Source organism: Pristiophorus japonicus, chromosome 9 (genome assembly GCF_044704955.1).
Source record: "Pristiophorus japonicus isolate sPriJap1 chromosome 9, sPriJap1.hap1, whole genome shotgun sequence".
In the NCBI taxonomy this organism is placed as follows: Eukaryota; Metazoa; Chordata; class Chondrichthyes; family Pristiophoridae; genus Pristiophorus; species Pristiophorus japonicus.
The window spans coordinates 133,409,530-133,437,144 of NC_091985.1; the positions used below are offsets into that span (position 1 = coordinate 133,409,530).

At 46.9% G+C, this 27,615-nt stretch overlaps 1 protein-coding gene across 3 annotated transcripts in view; it reads right to left on the reverse strand.

The window, feature by feature from the left end:
- The window catches only part of plcb1 (phospholipase C beta 1), a 1,109,102-nt gene that overhangs the window by 428,127 nt on the left and 653,360 nt on the right, over positions 1-27,615 (reverse strand). For all 3 annotated transcript variants that reach the window (XM_070889862.1, XM_070889863.1, XM_070889865.1), the window contains exons 5-6: positions 21,884-21,963; positions 5,136-5,189 (exon numbers count right to left, since the gene is read on the reverse strand). In XM_070889862.1, coding sequence (XP_070745963.1) covers positions 5,136-5,189; positions 21,884-21,963 — 134 coding nt within the window. The remainder of the gene's footprint in view (positions 1-5,135; positions 5,190-21,883; positions 21,964-27,615) is intronic.

Here is a 27,615-nt window from a genome sequence, read left to right on the forward strand (position 1 = left end):
CCTTGTCACTGACCAGTATGTCAGGCAGGCCGTGGGTGGCAAACATGGCCCTCAGGCTTTCAATGGTGGTGGTGGCGGTGCTTCCTGACATTATTTCACATTCAATCCATTTTGAAAAAGCATCCACCACCACCAGGAACATTTTACCGAGAAACAGGCCCGCATAGTCGACATGGATCCTCGACCATGCTCTGGAGGGCCAGGACCACAAACTTAGTGGTGCCTCTCTGGGCGCGTTGCTCAACTGAGCACATACGTTGCATTGCCGTACACAGGACTCTAAGTCAGAGTCGATACCGGGCCACCACACGTGGGATCTGGCTATCGCTTTCATCATTACTATACCCGGGTGTGTGCTGTGGAGATCCGAGATGAATGTCTCCCTGCCCTTTTTTGGTAGCACTACGCGGTTACCCTACAACAGGCAGTCTGCCTGAATGGACAGCTCGTCCTTTCGCCGCTGGAACGGCTTGATTGGCTCTTGCATTTCAACGGCGATGCTGGCCCAGCTCCCATGCAGTAGACAGTTTTTTACTAGGGACAGCAGAGGATCTTGGCTGGTCCAAGTCCTAATCTGGCGGGCCGTGACAGGTGATTTATCATTTTCAAATGCTTTCATGACCATCAACAAATCTGCGGGTTGCGCCATTTCCACCCCCGTGGTGGACAATGGTAGCCAACTGAGAGCATCCGCACAGTTTTCGGTGCCTGGCCTGTGGCGGATGGTATAGTTATACGCTGATAGCGTGAGTGCCCACCTTTGTGTGCGAGCTGAAGCATTAGTATTTATCCCCTTGTTTTCAGTGAACAGTGATGTGAGGGGCTTGTGATCGGTTTCCAGCTCAAATGTGAGGCCAAACAGGTACTGATGCATTTTCTTTACCCCGAACACATACGCTAATGCCTCTTTCTCAATCATGCTGTCGGCCCTCTCGGCCTTAGACAAGCTCCTGGAAGTATAGGCAACAGGTTACAACTTCCCCGCAATGTTAGCTTGTTGTAATACACATCCGACTCCGTACGACGACGCATCACATGCTAGTACAAGTCTTTTACACGGGTTATACAATACAAGCAGCTTGTTGGAGCACAAAATGTTTCTGGCTTTCTCAAAAGCCATTTCTTGTTTTTTTTCCCTCTACCCAGTTCTTACCTTTGCGCAATAACACATGTAGGGGCTCTAACAGGGTGCTTAACCCCGGTAGGAAGTTACCAAAATAGTTGAGTCGTCTCAGGAATGACCGCAGCTCCGTGACATTGTGTGGCCTGGGCACGTTCCTGATAGCCTCTGTCTTGGCGTCTGTGGGCCAAATGCCATCCACCGCGATCTTTTTCCCCAAACACTCCACTTCTGTTGCCACGAAGATGCATTTCGACCTCTTCAGCTGCAGCCTTACGTGATCCAGTCGCTGGACACCTCCTCCAGGTTTTGTAGGTGTTCGGCGGTGTCCTGACCCGTGACCAATATGTCGTCCTGAAAGACCACCGTGTGTGGTACCGACTTGAGTAGGCTCTCCATGTTTCTCTGGAAGATTGCTGCAGCCGACCGAATTCCAAACGGGCATCTGTTGTAGATGAACAGTCCCTTGTGCGTGTTGATGCAGGTGAGGCCCTTCGAAGACTCCTCCAGCTCCTGCGTCATGTAGGCTGAAGTCAGATTGAGCTTGGTGAACGTCTTGCCTCCTGCCAGCGTCGCAAATAGGTCGTCTGCTTTTGGTAGCAGGTATTGGTCCTGTAGCGAGAAATGATTAATAGTTACTTTATAATCGCCGCAAATCCTGACCGTACCATCACTTTTGAGTACTGGAACAATCGGGTTGGCCCAGTCGCTGAATTCCACTGGGGAGATGATGCCCTCGCGTTGCAGCCTGTCCAGCTCGATTTCCACTCTCTCCATCATGTGAGGTACCGCTCGCGCCTTGTGGTGAATGGGTCGTGCCTCTGGGACCAAGTGGATCCGCACCTTCGCCCTGGAAAAGTTTCCAATGCCTGGCTCAAAAAGGGAAGGAAATTTGTTTAGAACCTGGGTACATGAGGCCTCATCGACATGTGATAATGCTCAGATGTCATCCCAGTTCCAGCGAATTTTGCCCAGCCAGCTCCTTCCAAGCAGTGTGGGGCCATCACCCGGGACAATCCAGAGTGCCAGTTCATGCACCGTGCCCTTGTAAGTGACCTTGACCATGGCGCTGCCCAGACAGTGATAGGCTCTTTGATGTACGTTCTCAGTTTTGTGTGGATGGGGCTCAGGGCTGGTCTGAGTGCCTTGTTGCATCACAGTCTCTCAAACATCTTTTTACTCATGATGGATTGGCTGACGCCAGTGTCCAGTTCCATGGCTACGGGTAAGCCATTCAACTTTATGTTTCGCATTATAGGTGGACAGTTCATCGAAAATGTGTGCACCCCGTGTACTTCAGCATCTGCCTCCTCTCTCTGAGGCTCGAAATTGCTTTGATCCACCATGGACCGATCTTCCTCTGCCACCTGGTCGTTAGCAGGTTTTGCAGAGCTTGCAGCTCGTTTGCAAGCTCGTTGGAGGTGCCCCATTGTTCCACAGCTCTTGCAAACATGCCCTTTGAAGCGGCATGAATAGGCTGAATGGAAACCTCCACAATGCCAACAAGGTGTGAATAGCCTTACATTCATCCTTTGTTGGAGACTCTGAGTCATCTGGGTCACCTGAGGCCTGCTGGCAGTTGCAGATTCGTGGTTTCTGCCCTGTACATTTCTGCTCGCAAGCACAGTCCAGTTAATTTATGAACATTGCTAGCACTTGTGTGCTGAGAGATTTGTTTGGTGTTCTCACTGGTGGACATAAACGCCTGTGCTATCGCAATGGCCTTACTGAGGGTCGGTGTCTCTACAGTCAAAAGTTTTCGTAGGATGGTCTCGTGGCCAATGCCCAGTACAAAAAAGTCTCTGAGCATTTGCTCCAGGTAGCCATCAAACTCACACTGTCCTGCAAGTCGCTTTAGCTCGGCGACGTAGCTCGCCACTTCCTGACCTTCAGATCGCTGGCACGCGTAGAACCGATACCTCGCCATCAGCACTCTCTCCCTCAGGTTAAGATGCTCCTGAACCAATGTACACAGCTCCTCATACGACTTATCTGTGGGTTTCACCGGAGCCAGAAGATTTTTCATAAAGGCTGTAGGTCGGTGCCCCGCAGACTGTGAGGAGGACCGCTCTCCTTTTTGCAGCACTTCCTTATCTGTCCAGCTCGTTGGCTACAAAGTACTGGTCTAGCCGTTCAACATAGGCTTCCCAGTCCTCACCCTCCGAGAACTTCTCCACAAGTTTGTTGCTTCTTTGCGTTAGATTCGTATTCCCGTCGGCAGTTATTGTGTTCCTAACACAGATGAGGCTGCACACAGGGAGGTTAAAGTAACAGTGACCTCAGTCTTTAATAAGACACTCCAGAGTGAGGAACAGGCCTTAGGGGCCAGCTTATATACAGTGCTCCCAAGGGATGCTGGGGTCCCTTGGGACTTCAGGGGATGAGCTCCCTGGTGGCGGAACATGGGAGTGCATACTTTACAGATACAAGACATATTTCATGATCACCAAAGGTTAAAAAACAAAAACTCCAGCCTGTTCAACCATTCTTGCCATTCAACTCTGGTCTGCTCCCTTAAGCCTCCCTGATAAAGTGCAACATCCCCACTGACACCTGGGAGTCCCTGGCCAATGACCGCCCTAAGTGGAGGAAGTGCATCCGGGAGGGTGCTGAACACCTCGACACTCATCGCTGAGAGCATGCAGAAAACAAATGTAGGCAGCGGAAAGAGCTTGCGGCAAATCTGTCCCACCCACCCTTTCCCTCAACGACTACCTGTCCCACCTGTGACAGGGACTGTGGTTCTCATATTGGACTGTTCAGTCACCTGAGGACTTATTTTTCGCGTGGAAGCAAGTCTTCCTCGAATCCGAGGGACTGCCTATGATGATGATGCTACCCTGTACTGACAACACAGACTGAATATCTTGTGACAGTGGTTAGTAAGCAGTTGCAGAAGTTCCAAATTTCAAAAGAAGAATGCAAAGCTGACATTGTCTTGAAATAGTTTTAAAAGAGAAGAATATGTGAAGCATATGTGTTCACTATCCACAGAGCATTAGTAGTTCATATCCACAAATCCCTGTGCAGTTTTCATCTCTGTTATCCAGTCGAAGCTAACTGCCAAATAGTAACCAACCACTTCCCAGGCAGGGGTCAGCAAAATGCTAAAGTGCAACCACATGCCATTCTCTGACATCTCAAAGGCCTGGCTACACAGTAGGATTGGAAGAGAGGCCGACGAATAGGTTGTCAGCCTGCCAGTTAACCTAGGTTATGGTATGCAAAAACCTGGGAATTTTATTTTCTGAGTAGCATAAAAATCAAAAACAAAATAAAATCTGGAGGACACAAAAAAAAATACGTTATTTTATTTGGATTTATGATCATCATGTATCCTGGAACTCTACCATCTATTTAACGCTTTACAAATTTACTGAATCCCCATTAAATTTCCCCCACCCCCCCCCGCCCCATCTCTTTTGCTGACATTCGCCAGGGTTGGTCCCACAGTCACAGGCTGCCTTCTAGTATCTTGCCCGAGAGGTGATTCTTCATGCATGAGTCTAGGCAGTGAATGCCGGCAGGCGATTTAACCAAACGGAGAGCTCAAAGAAACCCGATCCTGTCTGCGCCTGAAATCCACACAGGCATTTTCCAACAGGAATCCCTGAATGACAATTAGAAGCAGGAACACCAGCTGATTCTTCTCTGGCCTCGCCTGAGATTCTGAGGTCAAGTGTGATGCTGTCAGCATTGCCCCAGTTGCGATAGTCTAACTCCGCAATTTAACCTGGGATTTACTGGTCCCTCTGGCTCAGATTAACACTTGGCAGCATACTTGTTAACTGAGCCATCGGAAGAGCCATGGAATATAATTACAGGCCTCTGCTACAACAACAACAACTTGTATTTGTATGGCACCTTGAATGTAGTGAAACATCCCAAGGTGCTTCACAGGAGTATTATGAGATAAAAATTTGACACTGAGCCGCATAAGGAGAGCACAACATACAGTATTCAGAAGGTTATGAAATGGTCATATCTGCCCAGATGGTAATGTGGGATCACATACTTTTTGACAGGGATCCGGGCATCCTGGTTTGTTTGAAGCTTGAGCTTGGTGTACCTAGAAAACAGAACCATTTGTTTGATAGAATGGATACATTTATTGCCAACTGTTCATTTTAAACTTTTCTTTGAAATGTATAAGAAATTCCAAATATAATCATAATCCAATTGCAGAAACAGTACAGTGGAATTAATCAATTTTGTATTTGGCACTTTTATATATGTGGATATTAAAGTGTGATGTGATTTATATAAAGGGCTGCTGGGAGCATTTTCCTGTGAAAACATAAACTGTGCACTAAATTCCGATCTGAATAATAGAATTAATATATCACACAGACAGGCAGACTCGGGCACTCAAATCCATGCAGCATATGTGGAACACACTGAAAAAGTACCATACTATATACTGCAACACATGCACCAGTTACTCAGAATATCACTGTTATACAGGTTGAACCTCCCTCAGCCGGAACCCTCAGAACCTGGCATGTTCTGGATAAGGGATTTTTCTGGACAAGGGGTGATCATGTTAGATTGGATGCTACAGGTACTGAGCAAGGGGATATGGGGGCCGGTTGGTTTGGGGCTGGGAATGTGGCAGAGAGACCTTGTGGGTGGGAGGTTGGTGGATCGCAGGGTTAGGCCAGCGATTGCAGGAGTCGGCAGCGAGGAAGGACTTCAATTTGTTCATGTCGGAGCGGCCGGGAATGGCTCTAGGCGAAGGGTGGTTCCAGATAAGGGAGGTTCAACCTGTAGCACATCTTTTATCCCTTTGGTTTTTCTTATAAGTGAAATACAACCTGACCTCTTCACAAAGATCATTATTTACACTAAGAGTCACAATGGCTCAGTCACTGCAGGTGACAGGTGGTAACTAAATATAACTATTTATAGATAGTTAGAAGATTGCACAGTCTGCACACTAGATGACTCTGTATCTAAACTAGCTGCTTCACCTCACAATTTGTCTTACTTTGGGACATGTCAAAGTGTACACATTAGCTAGAACAGCGGTGGGAAAAATACAACATTCTATCTGGCCCGCTGAGCTCGAGCTGGGCATTTGTTGGAGTCTTGCGAGGGGGGCCCTGAGGAGAGCTGGTTCAGGGTTCCTGCAGTCTGAGAGCAGGCTACGACCCTGAACTAAGGCAATTAAAAAAAAATATATGCTGCCAAGACTGCTGCTATATGTCAGATGCAGATCAGCTTCCCTTTTGTGTATCGGAGCCGGCCTAATGTCTGCCTGCAGCTCTCTCCCATGCTGGCGCCGTGAAACACTTTTCTAAAACACCCGCTCATTGCTGGCTGGTGGGGGCGCTGATGCCCGGTGCACGGGACACTCCTCCTCAATGAGTCATGGCTACTCAGCTCGACGACTTGGTTTTACCGAAGAGACCCCACGCTCCGAGCCCCGAACTCACCCCACGCTCCGAGCCCCGAACTCACCCCACGCTCCGAGCCCCGAACTCACCCCACGCTCCGAGCCCCGAACTCACCCCGCGCTCCGAGCCCCGAACTCACCCCACGCTCCGAGCCCCGAACTCACCCCACGTTCCGAGCCCCGAACTCACCCCACGCTCCGAGCCCCGCACTCACCCCACGCTCCGAGCCCCGAACTCACCCCACGCTCCGAGCCCCGAACTCACCCCACGCTCCGAGCCCCGGACTCACCCCACGCTCCGAGCCCCGGACTCACCCTAATGCTCCGAGCCCCGAGCTCACTCCTTACTCTCTGAGCCCTGAACTTACCCCACACTCTGAGCCCTGAACTCACCCCACGCTCCAAGCCCTGAGCAAACCCCACCCTGAACCCTGATGACTGGTTGTCAAAGAATGATTCCAGCCGTGTGTCTTTCCTCTCCCGGAACGCAGAGTACAATGGCAGGGGAATTCTCATCACCATCTTAGACATGGGAGTGGGTCACGGAGCACAAGGATTCCAGTTGACACGATTGTAGTTCAGGCCTTGCAAAGCCTCGGGCTCCTGTACTCTGCACACTAAATAGAGAACACCCCTCGTGTTGGCAGCCCCGCAGATTCGAGCAATTTAGTGTTTCAGTACAACATGTCATTGATCAATCAATCATTTAATTCATTTAGTAACAGAAGATTTTACTATTTTACACTACAACTTTGCGGCAGGAGCTGGTGAGCGGCTTGCCCGGGACCTCACTACTGGTGCTTGACTGCACGGCTGCGCACCTTGGGGGGAACATTGGTGTGCAGCCCGAAATAGCTCACCAAAACTTAAGTGGCTCAAATAATTGCCCACCCCTGATTTAGAACATAACAACCAAAAGTGAGTTATGAGGCTGTGTCACAATTGAAAGGTTCATGAGACCAAAAGGAAAACTGAAACAGCTTGCAAATATCATACGAATACAACAGACTTGAACACCCTGCTAATCATCCCTTTAAATTGTATTTTAGGCAGCTCACCAATGTTCCCCCTAAATTTTTATTTCAATGCGCGGTATCTTTCAATTTGCCCCATGGTATCTGAGAGGGAAAAACATGCGCATGGTCTACGCAGTACCTTCCAGATTGCTGCTCGGCCTCGGCCGCGCCCGCGCACAGCTTAGGCGGAACATTGCAGCTCACCCATTTTGACCTTTTCTATTTAGGTTTTCCTGTTGTAACATCCGTGACTATTCCTGATTTTATTGTTTGTACACGCAGTGACTTCTGCCACGTGTGACAATTAGATGGGCATTGCATGACATTATGGCTTTTGACCTCAGTCATGATACGATGAGATGTTTTTACTCTATTCTTACACATGCATACACCATGCACTGACATAGTACATACCCTGTACAGTGTACCATATATAACATGCAGTTTTGGTTTATATCTATTTTCAATGCATCATTATTTTCACTGTTGAGAAAGTATTGTTGCATCTTTAGATGAACAAAATGTGCTGCTGGGATTCAAAGACCCCTTTTAATATTAAAGTGCATTTCTTAAGTTTATTCTATTTATAGCTCAGCGAACTCATTAATATTCAAATTGCCTCACCATCACTTCTGTAAGGTCACAAGAATCAATTTCACCATAGGCAGTTTCATGAGATGTTAATTTAGATTTCCAGTGTACTTTGTAGAGTATATGATATGCAGTTCATCATACCTCTCAGGAGTCCTGTTTTAACAGTGATGCCCCGACATTAAATAGCATCATTGAGAACATCAACAGTGGCACATTAGGACCCCAAGCTGATAAAGGAATAAGCTGATTTCCCAGTTTTACAGAAACCTGGAATATCACCGCAAGTATTATCCTGAATTACACCAATTTAATATATTGCAGACTGAGATGTGCTCGATACATTTTCATGATATGATTTATGCTTTCATAGGGTAACTGGATTGGGCAGATTTGGTGCAATTTGGGTTAATTTTCTTCGGGAAATTTGCACTTGCCCTCATTCTTATTTGGACAAACTTCAGCGCAGGCGCCTTTTTAAAATGCTGCAGGCAAAAACATGTATCCAGTGAGGGGGATGTTCACAATGGCAGCTGGTAACAACAACAATCAACTTTTTAAACATGTTCTGAAATCATTTCCCAGGTAATTTAGTGCAGTGACAATAGAAAAGGAAAGATGCCCCAAAGTGTTTTATAGCCAATGAGGTACTTTTGAAGTGCAGTCACTGTTGTAATGTAAGAAATGGAAGTTTACGGAAAAGAGTAACTAAAGTAAATGTTGGTCCCTTAGAAGATGAGAAGGGGGATTTAATAATGGGAAATGTGGAAATGGCTGAGACTTTAAACAATTATTTTGCTTCGGTCTTCACAGTGGAAGACACAAAAACCATGCCAAAAATTGCTGGTCACGGGAATGTGGGAAGGGAGGACCTTGAGATAATCACTATCACTGGGGGGGGGGGGGGGGGGGGTACTGCTGGACAGGCTAATGGGACTCAAGGAAGACAAGTCCCCTGGTCCGGATGAAATGCATCCCAGGGTATTAAAAGAGATGGCGGAAGTTATAGCAGATGCATTCGTTATAATCTACCAAAATTCTCTGGACTCTGGGGAGGTACCAGCGGATTGAAAAGCAGCTAATGTAACGCCTCTGTTTAAAAAAGGGGGCAGACAAAAGGCAGGTAACTATAGGCTGGTTAGTTTAACATCTGTAGTGGGGAAAATGCTTGAAGCTATCATTAAGGAAGAAATAGCGGGATATCTAGATAGGAATAGTGCAATCAAGCAGACGCAACATGGATTCATGAAGGGGAAATCATGTTTAACTAATTTACTGGAATTCTTTGAGGATATATCGAGCATGGTGGATAGAGGTGTACCGATGGATGTGGTGTATTTAGATTTCCAAAAGGCATTCGATAAGGTGCCACACAAAAGGTTAATGCAGAAGATAAAGGTACGCGAAGTCAGAGGAAATGTATTAGCATGGATAGAGAATTGGCTGGCTAACAGAAAGCAGAGAGTCGGGATAAATGGATCCTTTTTGGGTTGAAAATCGGTGGTTAGTGATGTGCCACAGGGATCGGTGCTGGGACCACAACTGTTTACAATATACATAGATGACCTGGAAGAGGGGACAGAGTGTAGTGTAACAACATTTGCAGATGACACAAAGATTAGTGGGAAAGCGGGTTGTATTGAGGACACAGAGAGGCTGCAAAGAGATTTAGATAGGTTAAGCGAATGGGCTAAGGTTTGGCAGATGGAATACAATGTCGGAAAATGTGAGGTCATCCACCTTGGAAAAAAAAACAGTAAAAGGGATTATTATTTGAATGGGGAGAAATTACAACATGCTGCGGTGCAGAGTGACCTGGGGGTCCTTGTGCATGAATCCCAAAAAGTTAGTTTGCAGGTGCAGCAGGTAATCAGGAAGGCGAATGGAATGTTGGCCTTCATTGCGAGAGGGATGGAGTACAAAAGCAGGGAGGTCCTGCTGCATAGGCTATTGGTGAGGCCGCATCTGGAGTACTGCATGCAGTTTTGGTCACCTTACTTAAGGAAAGATATACTAGCTTTGGAGGGGGTATAGAGACGATTCACTAGGCTGATTCCGGAGATGAGGGGGTTATCTTATGATGATAGATTGAGTAGACTGGGTCTTTACTTGTTGGAGTTCAGAAGGATGAGGGGTGATCTTATAGAAACATTTAAAATAATGAAAGGGATAGAGGCAGAGAGGTTGTTTCCACTGGTCGGGGAGACTAGAACTAGGGGGCACAGCCTCAAAATACGGGGGAGCCAATTTAAAACCGAGTTGAGAAGGAATTTCTTCTCCCAGAGGGTTGTGAATCTGTGGAATTCTCTGCCCAAGGACGCAGTTGAGGCTATCTATCTGTGTATTCAAATCACAGATAGATAGATTTTTAACCAATAAGGGAATTAAGGGTTACAGGGAGCGGGCGGGTAAGTGGAGCTGAGTCCCCGGCCAGATCAGCCATGATCTTGTTGAATGGCGGAGCAGGCTCGAGGGGCTAGATGGCCTACTCCTGTTCCTAATTCTTATGTTCTTATGTTCTTATGACCCGTCTGCTTGATCCCAGTGATTGAATGTGGTTTTATAATTGTTATCTGCCTCTTTTATTCACGATAGTCACAGTGAGGTCAGTTTTACCATTGTTGGATGCCCTGTTAATCCAGCGCTCACCGTTATCACAGAGTAAATTAGATAACAACTTCAGGTATCTGTACGTGCATAGTTAAACACAGAAATCCAAAAGTTGCTGTCAGAGATGCTCCGCTCCACCACATGGTGTATTGTAACAGAACCTCGCCAATAGACTCAGCACTGAAATCAGTGCAATGGTGTGAAGTTGCGTACTCACCCACTGTTTCTTCACTAAAGATGCCAGAAAAAGTTTGGGTTGGTGAATTTTTAATGGCATGATAAGTGGTAATTACTGGCAAACATCTCTCGCCCTGAAAATGTAATTTTACATGTGTGGAGTATCATTCCTTCAAAAGTTAATTACTGTTTTATCTCTCTCCCTCTTAATCCTATCGGTCTTTCTCAATCTTTATTTTGCTTCCAGTACATGATTTCAATCTAATGTATACTTCCTCCTTTCGACTTGGCAGGTCTCAGTGATGATTCTTCAATCTGATTGGTTGAAGTGCTTTGCTGTTGCTCATACATGACACAGATCCCCTGTAGATGGCGCCGCACTGAATCAGATGCCAGATTAGAGCAAATCTGTGCTCAAAAGCCCGCAAAAACTTTGTTGGCAGCTGCCAGCGTAGTGAACGGCGAGCGGCATTCCTTCACTGCTGTCAGAAAAATTCAAGCTAATATCTAATGAACTTGTGGTTTTATTTAACCTTAAAAGTATGGTAGTAGACCAAATAACTTTACAATTCCTGCTCCCCAAGGCCACTGGATATTTTCAGTGCATTGTGTATGCGTCTCATGATGTGATGTATACAGATTTTCAATTATAATGGGTGCATTTCCATAATAGTGTTTGAAGTCCTGCATGTGAAATATGCCTTGCATCATTTTGTAACTTTGAATGATGTCGCTAATGCCCCTTTCAGGTTAAAATTGTGGCAACTAAGATTGCAACAGCAGTCATTATGGCAGCAAGTGTTGTTTATTGGCATACTGAAGCAGCCTTATTACGCAGGAGCGGATTGTGGTTTGCATGGGAATACATAATGGCAGCAGATACAGTTGCTGCAAGGTGAGTGAGGAACTACAGAGCCAGCTTCTGCAACAATCCAGAAGGTAACTGAGCATTAGAGAAATTTAGAACACGGTAAAGGGATAATTAATCTGCAAAAATAAATGGGAACTAATTTCTGGGAAAATATGCCCGAAGTAGAAGTTTGAATTAGGGTAGAGTTGGTTAAATTTGGAGTGAAAACATTTGTAAATTCAATGGTGTCTTAATTGGAGGGAGATGACTAAAATATGACTTAATTGTAAACCCACAGTAATGATTGCACCACAAGAGTCACACAAACATGAGGAGACTGTGTGACATATATCTCATAATATTTTCATTTCACTTACTTTTATTTCAAATTATAATCAAATATTACCACAGCAGTCTACTACAGGGCTAATTATATCTGTCAATGTTAATCGCCATGCATGTTGGCAAGAATAAATTTGTTCATCAGTGTTTTGAACCTCTGATGGGATTGCAGTATCAAATCACCGTTTTAAACTATAGCCTCTCGGTGACAGTTCCACTGCCGTACAATTTTTGTAGGTATGGCCACGAAGGAGTAGGTAAAAGCTGACCCAATCTATGCGGGGAAAGGGTGTTTTTTTTTTGCTTGCTTTGCAAATTTAAAATGCGTCAGACAACAGTACATAAAGCAAGACACAAACTGAAATAACTTTCCACCTCTGACCAAAGGACTTGTTATTTAATTGTGAGTAAGGTGTAACAATTGTCTTCCCAATGTACAATGGACTTAAGATCATTATGTCAATTGCAGCCATGTCAAAAGAAAAGCAAAATCAGTTAAATTTGGCATGACCTCAGAGTCCCCGGCCTTGCCCGGTTTTGCTCGCACGACTGCACGCACCCCACCTCCCCGTAAATATCGGGCCCGATATTTGCAATCTTCCATCCAATGGGCAGTTTCTGCTTCTTCATGCTAAAGAGGAAATGGAGGTGGGGTGGGAAAATTATTGCCCAATTAGCGTTACCGATTAATTGCCTAACTTTCGGCATTTGGGGTCTGTGCCAGGGATGTAGCGCAAAGGGAGGCATTACACTATTTGTACAGCGCAAAAACAGGATCCTTGCCAACTGTAGCGCTCTGAGAGAGGCCTTGGGAGGGGGAAAAACATTTTTTTTTTTAAAGATTCAAAAAACATTGCCAACACCCTTACCTGACAAATTGCTGTAAAAATATATAAAAATAAAGGGCTCAATTTTCCCCAATGCCGTTTTTTAAAAATGGTATTTCAAGAGTTACGCCCGTTTTATTTGGCCCCGACTACTCCAAAAAAAATTTGAAAGTTTCCCCGTTCTAATTTTTGAAATTGGTGCCACGCAGCCTGTCCTTTAGTTTCGGGGGCTGGAGCCGAATGTCTGCACCGATAAAACGATGCCCTCCCTTCTGCACATGCGCAAAAATAAAAATGGACTTTTTTACGTGACTGTTATGGGTGCACGTGCCCAGTACACCTCCCGGTCTGCATTCAGCCATTTTTAAAGAGCCAGTTGTGTGTGAGAACTTTGAGTGCTGTCTGAGAGCTTTAATTCTCAATGGAAAAAAATCGGAGCTGCAATATGCAACGTGGCTCAAGGACCAAGAATTTCTCACAGGATGAAGTGGAGGCACTGGGTACTGTAATTGAGATGGCACAAGCTGGACACCAGCAGAGGTCAAATAAAAGTTTCACCAAAAGAAATGAAGAAACGCTGGAACCAACTTGCAGAAGATTACTGTGTAATGGTGACCACCCCGAAGTCCAGAGGCCAGTGCAAAAAGAAGTGGCCAGACCTTGGTCAAATCGTTAGTGTAAGTAATATTTTCATTTATTCACTGGAATTGCAATTGTAAATGTGACCATCTGTATGTCCCACCCAACAGAAAGACACCCTCTCTAAAATGTTATATTTTCCTCTTTGCAGAGGAAAGTGGGCCACAACAAAAGAGAGAGAACTTGAACAGGAGGAGGCCCAGCAAATCTGCACTCACTGACACCCTTGGAAGAGAGGGTCGCTCTTTGATGGGTCCTGCCTGGAGAAAAGCAACCACCACTGCACAAGCTGGGCCCACACTCGAGGGAGAGGGTAAGTCCTGAAAATTCCACAGTCTGGCTTTGCTAAAAGGCAAGTACTGCGCGGGCTCGCCATGCTTCAGTTCATGGGGATGTCTCCGTTAGCTACGCTTCGGTTGATGCAATATGCTATCATTCATCCTGGTCCTTCAAATGAGCCTGCTACCTGTGCTGTGTGAGCCTACTCATGCCACCCACCCTGCCCCCTCCTCTGCTGCTAACCATTTGTCTGTTCTGTTATATTTTGCAGAACTTGAGGCCAACCCTGACGAGGCTGAGGCCAAAGCAGAAGATGATTCAGATGCAGAGAAGCCTGAAGAGGAGAACATCTTCCAATCCAACCATTCAGACCAAGAGCATGGAGATGAGGGTGAGGGGGAGAGTGAGGGGGAGGATGAAGCCCCCACTGTTGTACTCATTCTGGAGGAGGTGCAGGTGCCGCCCATTAAGATGCCAGCCCCTTTCCTGAGTGGTATGAGTGTTGGGACATTTCGTGGTTTCACACTGTCCGAGGCTGCAGGTCCCAGTGAGGTGCAGCGAGCCACACCCAGGGTGAGGAAGAGCAGGAGAGCTCGACAGCTCTCTCCTGAGGTGCAGGATTTAACAGATGTGGTTCAGATGATGGCAATGAGTGGGGAGAGCACTGATCTTATCCGATCACTCCTGGACACCATCAGTGGGGTGGGTGATGAGGTATCAGGACTGTTGGGAGCAGTAACAACACTCTCATGAGAAATGGGAACACTGTCCGGGCACATTAGGGATGGAATGTCGCAGGTAGCGGAGACACTATTGGGGCTCATGAGGGAGAAAATGTCGGAATTAGCTGCTGCAATAAGGGAACACGTCCAGACCCCACCGGACATTGATGGAATCAACTGCCACTCCCATTTCCAATCCCCAGATCAACCTCTGAAGAGGCCCAAGCAGGGCCTTCCCGATTACCGTCTTCCCACGTCCCCATCAAAAAGTACGCATTAACCGAGATGCTCGAAAGAATAAGCTTGGTACCAATCCGAGAAACGCTGCACCACAGCCTGCGAGCAGGGGTGGAGTCACCAAATGCAGCGGGCGGTCTTCGAATCAGGTGGAGGAGATATGGGTGCAGCCTTTCTTTGCTGTTGCTGCTGTTGTTGTTATTATTATTGTTGTAACTGTTCTCAAATTAAAAGTTTTTTGTAAGTGATGCAAATTTGCAAGTTTAAAAGTTTGTAAGTGATGTTAAAGTTGGTAAGTGATCTTAACTGAAAACTTTAAAGTTTGAAACAAGAATATTTTGATTAAAGTTAAGTACAAAGGGCCCAAGTTTCCACACGATAAAAAACGGGTGCCCCTCCGAGCTGGGAGCCCGTTTTTGCGCCTAAAACGGCGCCGGAAAAAAACCGCGCGATTCTGGAGCGCTTTGCAGCTCCTTGTCTGTTTGGCGCGGCGCCCAGGGGGGTGGAGCCTACACTCGCGCCGATTTTGTAAGTGGGAGGGGGCGGGTACCATTTAAATTAGTTTTTTTCCTGCCGGCAACGCTGCGCGTGCGCTTTGGAGCATTCGCACACGCGCAGTGTGAAGGAAACATTGGCACTCGGCCATTTTTGTAGTTCTTTGTAGCTGTTTAATTTTTGAACATTTTTTAAGAAAAGCACATTGCCATCAGCACTGAGGCTTCTTGCAGCCTTCTCACTGTCTCCTCCGCCGCCCCCGCGGGAACGAACGGCTGCCTCCTCCCCCCCCCCGCGGGAACGAACGGGCGCTCCTCCCCCCCCCGCGGGAACGAACGGGCGCTCCTCCCCCCCCCCCCCCCGCGGGAACAAACGGCTGCCTCCTCCCTCCCCCGCGGGAACAAACGGGCGCTCCTCCCTCCCCCGCGGGAACAAACGGGTGCCTCCTCCCTCCCCCGCGGGAACGAACGGGCGCTCCTCCCCCCCCCCCCCCCGCGGGAACGAACGGGCGCTCCTCCCCCCCCCGCGGGAACAAACGGCTGCCTCAACTTGTGAGGCTGGCTGAAGCACTTTCACACAGGTAGGAAGATGGTTTATTTAATCTTTTCTTTGCTTATAAATGTTTATTCAGGTTGGATTTATTTGTATAATATTTGTAGAAGTATAAATAAGGATTTATTGTCGAATTTAATGAGTTCCCTTCACCCCCCCTCCCCCCCCACCTCGTTCCCGACGCCTAATTTGTAACCTGCGCCTGATTTTTTAATGTGTAGACAAGGTTTTTCCAGTTCTACAAAAATCTTCACTTGCTCCATTCTAAGTTAGTTTGGAGTACATTTTCACTGTGGAAACTTTCAAATCAGGCGTCAGTGGCCGGACACGCCCCCTTTTGAAGAAAAAATTCTGTTCCAAAGTAGAACTGTTCTAACTGACTAGAACTGCAGAAAAAAAAATGTGGAGAATTGCGATTTCTAAGATAGTCCGTTCTCCACCAGTTGCTCCTAAAAATCAGGCGCAAATCATGTGGAAACTTGGGCCCAAACAAGTGTGAACATTTTCAAAAAAATATATTTTAAATTCTAACTGAAGCATTTCCATTTTTTGTTCCATTATTAACACAATTTTTTGAACTAAAGAAGAATCATTTCCATTATTAGTTCCATTAACACAACACAAGATTACAGAACAGGTCCAAATAGTAAACATGGTCCATGTGGAATAGTTGCCGCTGAGCCTTCAGGCAGCAAAGCGTTCACGGGTGAGCTGCTGGCGCAAGGCTCGAGCAATCGTTAAAGGGGCATGATGGCCTGCCCTTCTCTGCCGTTGTGCTCTGGGTTCAGGTAGTTGCATGGCTTCCTCGTCTTCCTCCTCATCATCTGCATTTTCCTCCTCATCATCAGCCACTCTCACCTCAGGTGGGTCTTCTACTACCAGCTGCTGCTGCCTCATGATGGCTAAGTTATGCAGCAGGCAGCACACAACAGTGAACAGACCGACAATCTCAGGGGAGTATTGCAAGTAGCCTCTGGAATGGTCCAGGCATTGGAAACGCTGTTTCAAGATACCAATGGTCCTCTCTATTATGCTGCGCGTTGTAATGTGCGACATGTATTCCCGGTCAGCTTCCGTCCGGGTAGGGGCGTCATGAGCCAGGTGCTGAGGCCGTACCCTTTGTTCCCCAGCAGCCAGCTCTGCCTTTCTGGCTGCTGCTGAAACATGGCAGATACAACACTCTCGCGTAGGATGAACGCCTCATGGTGCTCCCAGGGTATCTCACATCAAGTGACCTGATGCAATGCATGTCGTCACAGACAAGTTGCACATTCACGGAGTGGAAGCCTTTTCTGTTTCTGTACATCTCGGAATCCTCCAAAGGTGCTCGCAAGGTGATGTGGGTACAATCAATGCAGCCGTGTACCTTTGGGAAGCCAGCAATCCTGGAGAAGCCCAAAGCCCTGTCACGCATTGCCTGGGCGGTTATGGGGAATTTTATGTAGTCCTTTCTTTGGGCATATAGTGCAGAATGCAGATATGTGTTGCATGTTGAGAAATGATGCACACATCCCCAGTTGTGGCCTGGAATGATCCAGATGCATAAAATTAAAGTGCAGCTGTAACATTTACTTCAACTGACAAAGCAGTTCTCCTGACGCTTCTGGGGTGCAGATCTACTTTTGTTAACTCACAGATCTCGGTAACAACTTCTTTGCGGAAACGCAGCCTTCTCACACAATCTGCATCACTCAGGTGTAGGTATGAACGCCTGTCTCGATATACCCGATGTGGGTAAGGCCTACTGCCCATCATCCCACATGTGTTCTGAGGTTCCTCAGGTGATGATGCCTAATCAATCTTCTCCTCCACAGCACAATCATGCAAAAGGCTTGCCCGAAGTATCGCATTGTCAATATTGCTCCCATATTTCAATTGTAGCTTTGCAAGAATTTCAAAACAGCAGGACAAAGCACTCACAACTTCTTCCCAAGTTTCGACAGGAGTTGCTCCTATTTTTTTGGAGCAACTAGTTTTTTTGGAGTATCATAAAAATAGCAATTCTCTACATTTAGTTTGCTCCAGTTTCTGTGAGTTAGTTCAGTTTCTTTTCAGTTCAGTTTTTTTTTCCAAAAGGGGGCATTACCAGCCTGTTTTGGCCATTTAAGCAAGTTTAGATTAGCCAATAGTTACTCCAAACTAACTTAGGCCAGCGTAAGTGTCCACTTTTGTATGCTCAGAAAAACCTTGCAGACACTTTAGAAATCTGGCGTAGGTAGTCAGAGATGGTGGGGGGGGAGGGGGAGGGAAGTTAGAAGAATTTCCAAAGCACTAAACACCTTCACAACAGCATTAAAGAAGCATAAGTACATTTAAAGCACTAAGCACTAAACAAAGCACAAAAATAAGCATTCAATAACAAATAAAAAATACAAGGAAAGCACCAAGACTTATAAAGCACTAAACAAAGCACAAAAAGTAATAAGCAATTAATTAACAAATAAAAAATAGAAGGAATCCTGCACCTAAAGCACCAAGACCAAAGTAATAAGCAACCAATCAATAACAAATAAAAAATATGTGAAGGGAACGTGTTTCTGTCAGTGTCTCTCTGTGTGTTTCTGACAGTAGGGGTGCAGAGAGGGGGTGGAGGGGAGGAATGGGGGTCGGGGGGGGGAGGGTTTCTGACTTCAGCCAGCTTGGTAATTCAGCTCGAGCCAGGTCCCCATCTGCCTCGCCCCCTCTTGGCCTGTTCCTTTACTTTCACACGCTGCATGAAGCCATCCCTGCTCTCTGAATGCTTCATGTGCCCATCACGCACATTAACCCTGTTGCCGAGCATCTTCTGCCTTTGACTTGCTGGTTGACAATAATGCCTTTGGCAAGTTATGCAGTAAAGATCCCAATCTTGTCATAAACTATTCAAGATACTTCAAATCAAAGCGTGCGCCCACACATAGGCACAACCATTGCTGCTAGGGCCATTGGGGGCCTGCTCACATGAACACGGCATCGGGGGAGCCCATTCGGCCAGGACTAGGGCAGCATGCTTCGGGCCCCTCTCACACAGCACACGCACACAGATTCTAGGGGTGAGGAGCTATTGCACATGCACACACACTCTAGCGCGCATGTGCAGAGGTCCCAGCACTGCTTTCCCGGACCCGGACTTGGCTCCGCCCCCCCCCATGTGTTCTGCTGCATTGCGCCAAGGACCTGGATCGATCGGACTGCGTGGAGAATATGCAGGTAAATAATAGGCGCCGTTTCTGTTCTAAAAAACGGAGATGCACCGTTCTAAGGGTCAGTGCAAACTTGGACCCTCTGACTCTCTCCCCAAGGTCGACACCCCAGTATGGACCACACCCTGGTTTGCACATGCGCAATAGGCTTGCTTAGAACGGGAAGCTAGGCATTCAATGAAGAAACAACATCTAATGCAATTGTTTAATTTTTGATGTTTTTCAAAGTACCATGCCACCACCAAACATCTCCTCACTGGGCTCGAGGGTCAGCGTGTCAGCCGGCAGAATCGTGCCCTCGCCCGGACACAGAGGCTCGGCTTCCAACCCCGAGCTTCTTTTTGAAGCTGCTGTATAGCCTAAGGGTTCTCATCCCTTATATAAGTGGCTGGCAGTTCAGCTCGGCTTCCACCCCCCACCCCCCCGCACCCCCGGGCTTCTTTTGAAGCCGAGCCCCGAGCCCATGTCTGGGTGAGGGAGGGATTCTGCCGGCTGACGCTCCGACCTTTGAGCCCAGTGAGGAGACGTTCGGTGATGGCGTGGTACTTTGAAAGAAATCAAAAATTAAAGAATTGCATTAGACTTCCATTTTCTCCCTTTTGACCTTGAAACAATTAAGCTTCATGATGCATATTCTTTGCCTGCTTGACTCCCTCCAAAACTTTGCCTAAAAACAATGGCATCATGCTGTGCTGATTTTTTAATGTGTGCTGCTTTTTCCTATGTGCCCAGAAAGATTTTTGGGAGTGGTCACATACTCCATCCAAGGAAAAATGTAATTTGGCCAAACTTGCTTCAATGTGAAAAACTGGCGCAGACATCAGGTTACGCCCCCCAAAAAATCCTAACCTAAAAATATCGTGCCTAACTGAGTTACGCTGGCGCATAAACTTTGGGGAAACTTGGAGATTTTAACTTACTCCAAAAAAAAACGGCGCACGCCAAAAAAACGGTGCAGATAAATGGGGAAAATTGAGCCCAATAACTTTAACTTACCTTCTTTTCCATTTATCCAACTTACTGCTGCCGTGTCATCAGGGGCGTACGGGTCGGGTGGGTCTCTAAACTCGGACGTTGTCACAATACGAATTGTTACACCCGGCGCAGCTCTACCCAGCGGTGCTTCTAATCGCGGCCGCAAAAATCGAGCCGAGTATGGCGACTGGGCGAAAAACAGCTGAGTGCCCGAGTTTTCGCCGAGGTGAAAACCCAGTCGCAAACCACCCGAAAACCCAGCCGACAGATCGTTAAAAAGGATCGCAGTGATTCGAATGTGCACATCTTGATAAGCCAGACAATGACTCCTTAGTACCTTCCTTCCATCAAGAGCAATAAATTATGTTTTCCTTCACAAACGCTGACTTTAATACGATTGGAATAACATAGCTGCTGCTTATCGTTTGCTTCTATCATTTGTTTGCGACTTGGAAGCAAAGAGTCATTGAAAAGTCCTGTTCTAGCTTTTTTTCTAAAAATGTATCATTTTTGCATCCAGTAGACATCTTTGTTAATTCACGCACGATTTGATAGCAATAGTTTGATGTGTAATCATAATTTGACTAGTCAACCATTTCAGGCTTTGACAACAAGCAAAAAAGATATATAATCATGTGAAATGTTCCTTATTTGATCTCAAGTCACTGTAAATACATGGTGAGTCTCTTAACATGGTTGCTTCTGTCGTTGGTGCCATGGTGACTCTTCATCTCTGTAAATCCTGTAGGCCTCATCAAACTATGGCTTCGTGCCTTGCCTTGAAACCACTTTATTTCAAATATGCTTAGAAACAATTTTATTGACAGTGTGCTCCCAGTTATTCTATATACGTCAGTAGTTTTGTATTTGTGAAAAAGTTTGATTGCTTCAAGGCTAATATAGAGTCAATCACAATGAGTCCTTTCATACAACTGAATCTATGAATCATAGTCCTCCTCATTCTCTGGGAGAAAGATTGAACTCAGCATGAATATAATGTTTCCAAAAGGAAGGTAAACAGAAGTTTGATCAACTTGGGCCTTGCTGGTGTTAGTATTGATGCATGAACAACATGGTGGCGTCTACAAGATTGGGGGAATAGATCAACTGGGACAAATCCACCTCTAAAAAGCAGAAGCATTCTACCACCAACAACCTTCCCCAAGAAAAGCTTTGCCTGACACAGTACCACTCCTCATCACCTCTGGCATACATTTATTTTTTGGTCCCTGATGCTATTGGTTATTGTTTAGAATTGTCACATACAGTCTGTCAATTTGAAGTATTTCCACCAAATGCCCAAATTACCTAGATCCAATGATCCCACTAATTTTCTTTTGGGTGCATGGCCCTTTTAAGGGGCTGCGTGTCCCATTCAAATTACTGAGCACATGTCTTTCTTTCCCATTATAAAGCCATTGAGCGGCCTGTGCGGGACCGCTAGATCGCTGGGCGGCTGTGCAGCCTAATGGGACCATAGCCTGGATCCCCAAGATATTCTTGTAAACATATTTAATTTGGGTCACATTATACTGATCATAAAGCCTAAAAATAATAAAACACAAGTAAACTAGGTGGTCAACAGTGTAAAACGGGTGATAGCGAACCGGCGTCTATGAAATCAATGGAAATAAAAATCGGGAGAGATGTAAAACGGGCTGCCGATTCGCTATCACCCAGTTAACATTATTGCACAACTTCAAAATCTACCTCATTGAATTTATGTTGTGTGACATATTAATCTAAATCCCGTGGTATTGATTCCAGTTGTGGGAATAAAGGTACAAAATCTTTAGGGTAGTGATGTTTTCTGTGTTTTAGAAAATATTGAAACAAGTAAAATGAAAGCAAAAAAAAACAATGATTAAACTTACACTTTGTCCAATAAAGTGTCTCTTGACCTGTTCTGTGCCAGTAGGTTAGTTGCCAGACTGAATAGTGCATCAGTCCATTCCTGGAAAGACAATTAGAGAAATGTTACTCAGGTGAAGAAACAGAGGGGGTTATTTTCCAAGTGGTAGTAGTTCTTATGCCAAATTCAGAAGATAACAGGCTTGATACAACCACACCTTTATTCCATCTGCACTGTCAAACAGACCAGGGCATAATATCTGTCACAGATAATATATAGAATTCTGATATGGCATACAGAACTCCCAGTTAAAGAGCATTTATATATCATCATCATCATCATAGGCAGTCCCTCGGGGTCGAGGATGACCTGCTTCCACACTAACAATGAGTACTCAGGTGACTGATGAACTCCATTTTAAATGGCGGAAGATGCCTGTGCATGAATTCTTTTAATGTGTGGTGGCCATTGCACACCAACCACCACACGGGCTTGACAGAGCAAGGTCTTGGTCCAGTGGCAAGGGAACCCAAGGGAGACCAGGCTCCGCTACATGTGCCAATACACACACGCAAACTCAAACATACTTCTACTGTCCTCTCCTTCCTCCTCCTCACAGGACCTCTCTCTACATGGAATTCATAGTACGCAATGTGAGTCTCATGACCTCAGCCTTGTTATTGGCCCGTGCTGCGCCTTCCCTTGGTCTTGTTCATGCTGCTCCACCTCTGGGCTCCAACCTCTCTGCTCCTCTGTACCTCGTCCATCCTCTCCTCTCCGCTTCCAATCTCCGGACCTCGCCAGTCCCGACCTCCGGACCTCGCCCATTCTGAATCAACGACGCATAGGTTGGGACCGGCGAGGAGCGGAGGTCGGGACCGGCGAGGTGCGGAGGTCGGGACCGGCGAGGTGCGGAGGTCGGGACCGGCGAGGAGAGGAGGTCGGGACCGGCGAGGTGCGGAGGTCGGGACCGGCGAGGAGAGGAGGTCGGGACCGGCGAGGTGCGGAGGTCGGGACCGGCGAGGAGAGGAGGTCAGAAGCGGCGGAGTTCAGAGGTCGGAAGCGGCGAGGAGCAGAGGTTGGAAGCGGTGTGGAGCGGAGGTCGGGACCAGCGAGGAGCGGAGGTCGGGACCAGCGAGGAGCGGAGGTCGGAAGCGGCGAGATTCAGAGGTCGAAATCGGCGAGGAGCGGAGGTCGGGATCGGCGAGGAGCGGAGGTCGGAAGCGGCGAGGAGCGGAGGTCGGGACCGGCGAGGAGCGGAGGTTGGGAGCGGCGAGGAGCGGAGGTCGGAAGCGGCGAGGAGCGGAGGCCGGAAGTGACGAGGAGCGGAGGTCGGAAGTGACGAGGAGCAGAGGTCGGAAGCGGCGAGGAGCGGAGGCCGGAAGCGGCGAGGAGCGGAGGTCGGAACCGGCGAGGAGCGGAGGTCGGGACCGGCGCGGTCCGGACCGGCGAGGAGCGGAGGTCGGGAGCGGCGAGGTTCAGAGGTCGGAAGCGGCGAGGAGTGGAGGTCGGGACCGGCGAGGAGCGGAGGTCGGGACCGGCGCGGTCCGGACCGGCGAGGAGCGGAGGTCGGGAGCGGCGAGGTTCAGAGGTCGGAAGCGGCGAGGAGTGGAGGTCGGAAGCGGCGAGGAGCGGAGGTCGGAAGCGGCGAGGAGCGGAGCGGTCGTCGGGACCGGTGAGGAGCGGAGGTCGGGACCGGCGAGGAGCGGAGGTCGGAAGCGGCGAGGAGCAGAGGTCGGAAGCGGCGAGGAGCGGAGGCCGGAAGCGGCGAGGAGCAGAGGTCGGAAGCGGCGAGGAGCGGTCGTCGGGACCGGTGAGGAGCGGAGGTCGGAAGTGGCGAGGAGAGGAGGTCGGAAGCGGCGAGGAGCGGAGCGGTCGTCGGGACCGGTGAGGAGCGGAGGTCGGAAGCGGCGAGGAGTGGAACGGAGGTCGGAAGCGGCGAAGAGCGGAGGTCGGAAGCGGCGAGGAGCGGAGGTTGGGACTGGCGGGTTCTGGAGGTTGGGACTTGCGGGGTCTGGAGGTCAGAAGCGGCGAGGTTCTGAGGTCGGAAGCGGCGTGGAGTGGAGGTCGGAAGCGGCGGGGTCCGGAGGTATATATCACTGGTTGCATCAAACAACACAGATGGGAGCGACAGTATTGATTCTGAAGCACTCGGGTGGAGCATAAACACTGCCATGGACTGGTTGGATGGAATGGCCTGTTTGTGTGCTGTACATTCTATGCAATTCTATGTCCAAATTGAATTAAATTGCACTTCTGTAATTTTCACACTGGCAATTGCAGTACTATTACTTCAAACTCAGAATTCTACCTTCACGTGACACAGTACTGGTCAGGGGCAAACAAAATATAATCAGAAAGAAAGGAAATCAGTATCAAAAGATAGGAGCTATCTAATAAGGTTCATATGCTAGCAAAAATTAGGATTGGGAATTCAGAGACACGGTTAATCCCCAGTGATGGAGATGAATACAACATACAAGGGACCTTGTCCAAGCAGGGGTGCTTGAGGCTAGGAGGGGGGAAAATTGGAGACACAAAAATAATTTAAATGATGCTGAAGCACATTCACATGCAACATAAAAATATTAACTGCAAAATAATTAGCCAGGAAGCCGACAACAAACCATTTATCACTCTTCCTGGGTTCCACCTGTTGTTCCTGAAATATTTGCATGACATTACGCAAGTAACATTAATCTGTTAATTGGCTTTGTAATAAACTGAATGCAATTGTTCAATTAGCCACTTCAACATATAATAGTTGAAGTCAAGCTTTTTTTCATACATTAGCTACATTCAGCTTCCAAGCTTTAACTGGCTGTCCTGTATTTTGAGCTCCTGCCAACTTTCACTTTACTGACTACTAATAACATTAAATTCAATATAGTGCTTAAAAAGTCTCAAGCCTGCTCCGTCATTCAATAAGATCATGGCTGATCATCGACCTCAACTCCACTTTCCTGCCCGATCTCCATATCCCTTGATTCCTCCAAAAATCTATCTATCTCAGCCTTGAATATACTCAATGACTGAGCATTCCCAGCCCTCTGGGGGGGTGAGAATTCCAAAGAATCACAACCCTCTGAGTGAAGAAATTCCCCCTCATCTCGGTCTTAAATGGCCTACCCCTTATCTTGAGCCTATGTGCCCTCGTTCTAGACAATCCAGCCAGGAGAAACAACCTCTCAGCATCTACCCTGTCAAGCCCCCTTCAGAATCTTATATGTTTCAATGAGATCACCTCTCATTCTTCTAAACTCCAGAGAGTATAGACCCATTCTACTCAATCTCTCATCAATCGACAGCCTTCTTATCCAAGGAATCAGAGTGAACCTCCATTGCATCGCCTCCATGGCAAATATATCCTTCCTTATATAAGGAGACCAAAACTGTGTGCAGTTGATAGAGAATTCAAACAGGCTCATTTAGACAGACTGTGAAAATTCACAGATCCCCAAGTCAAGGCTGCTACATGCAGTTTGGCATGTTGCATTAACTCATCAATCAACTTGACATTTTCGGACCTTGGGTAGCGAGCCAATTAAAATGTTAAAAGACTTTCAATTAAGCCAATAAGGTCAAAGAAGGCGAGTTCTTTTCTGTAAATTGATCCAGGTATAAAATACAGCCATTTTGACCATGTGTCTCAGTAAGAACAAAGACCTGGCTTGAAGCCAAGCAGTTTGTTGCTCTCTGCCAAGATTAAAAAGTTAAAACTACCATTGGAATTCGTATTTCATTGGAAATTAAGAGATCTAACAATTTTGGTGCTGCAAACAGGATCGCTGAGGAAAGAAACTGAATTTTGGACATCGGACCTACATATTGAGGTAAGGAGTCCTCTTTTTAAAAAAAGTCCTTGGTCAAAAGTCTAAATTCGCCTCTCCTTTTACGCAATTCCGAAAGCCTCCGGTTTGCGAACCCTCCGGTTGGTAGTCGGCTCGAGGTCCCATAGACGTCTAAACTTCGGCGGTGTGTTAGTTAATTAGTCACTGACCTATTGATTGGCTAGTAGGCCTACGACTCAAGACCCCAGTAAAGAACTCAGTAAAGAAATGGCAGCAGGAGATAAGAACAAAGAATTGCCTACAACTGTTAAAGGTGGGCAGGCACCACCTGAAGTTTCGCTAGATTTAATTCTCGAACAGTTGAAAGAATACATAGAGCAACAATTCAACTTATCCAAAACCTGTATTAAGATCGAACAAAAGTACGGAACCTCCAAAGGACAATGGTCCTTGGACGAGATTAAAAGGGTCTGGGGAAAAACGACCCGTATGAAAAATAAAGAGCGAACTAGATGGTCCCTAGCGGTTATGGGCCAGATCCGAAACTGGAATTAAATTATAATGCGTTCCCAACATGATCGAGAACTGACCAGTACAAAGGATCAATTGCAAGCAGTTTGTGCACAGCTGCGACAGAAAAAGCTTGAACTTGAAAAGCTGGAAACGGAAGTTAAAGAGCTTAAAGGTGAAATTAAAGAATGGAAAAAATCATTAGGTCAAGAGACAGTAATAGGAAAAGGAAAATGTATTGATCAATTCCCAGGGTACCCATGTTTGGATAAATTAAAAGCACAAACCCGAAGACACGACCGAGGAATAGATACAGTTTCTGAATCCTCCGACAATACAGTGTCGGAGGATGATGAAGAATTAGGGGTGCGCTTTGCCCCATTTAAAAAAAGACGAGTTGTAGTCAAATCAGAAGAGACTGCAGATGAAGGCGAAACCAAAAAAACAAAGAGAAGGGTGTATGAAGAATACTTAGTTCATGCTCCGGCAGACCCAGAGAAAATTGATAAATGGTCCAAGGAATTGCCCAATCCAAAGAAAGGGGGAGTAAAAACGTGGGACCAATTGGACCGCTTAAGAAATATATATCGACTTCATCCCTGGGACGGAGTGCAAATTTTGAACATAATGGTGCCAAAAACACAGGGAAGAAAATTGCACGACAAAGTAGAAGAAGCTTTGGGGCAGAATGAGCAAGAATTAGATGCAGGATGGGAGGCGATTAAACACTGGCTGCAAGCCTTCAGTCCAACTAAGACAGACTGGGGAAAAATTGCAGCCTGCCAACAGAAAGGAACAGAGGAGGTCCTGGAGTATGACGAGCGGTTTAGATGCACGTGGCTAGAACATTCGGGTATGAATAATACGGATGAGGAAATGGATGAACAAGCGTTTGGACCCCTGAAAGCAGCTTTCGTGGCAGGTCTAAAGCCAGAACTGTCCAAAATGCTTAAGGTAGTGTTACCGGACTGGGAAGGTAGAGGAACTACCTTTGCAGCATTGGTGGATCAATGTAACCAATTAGATCGGGATATGGGAGCTAAAGTCCGAGCTGTACAGGCTATGGGATGGAAATCCCAGGATTCCGATAAACAGTTATTGGGAAAATTACCCGGAAAATGTCATTATTGTGGGAAAGAAGATCACTGGGCCAAGACGTGCAGGGCCAAGCAGAAAGGTCGTGGCTGGGGAACAGGACGCAGCCAGGGATACAATTCAGCCAACAAGCCAGGCTTGTCACAAGATAACGACCTCATCGAAGCATTTAAGCGACTGACAATACAACAACAGAAGGAGTTACTTGGGATAGCAAAAAACGATTAGAGCCCACCCTGGCCCACCTCCTCGCACTAATACAACAAAGGGGAGATGGGCTATATATAACTGTGAGGGTGGGCGATAAGGATATGGACTTTCTTTTAGACACAGGGGCGGAATTAACATGCTTACCCCT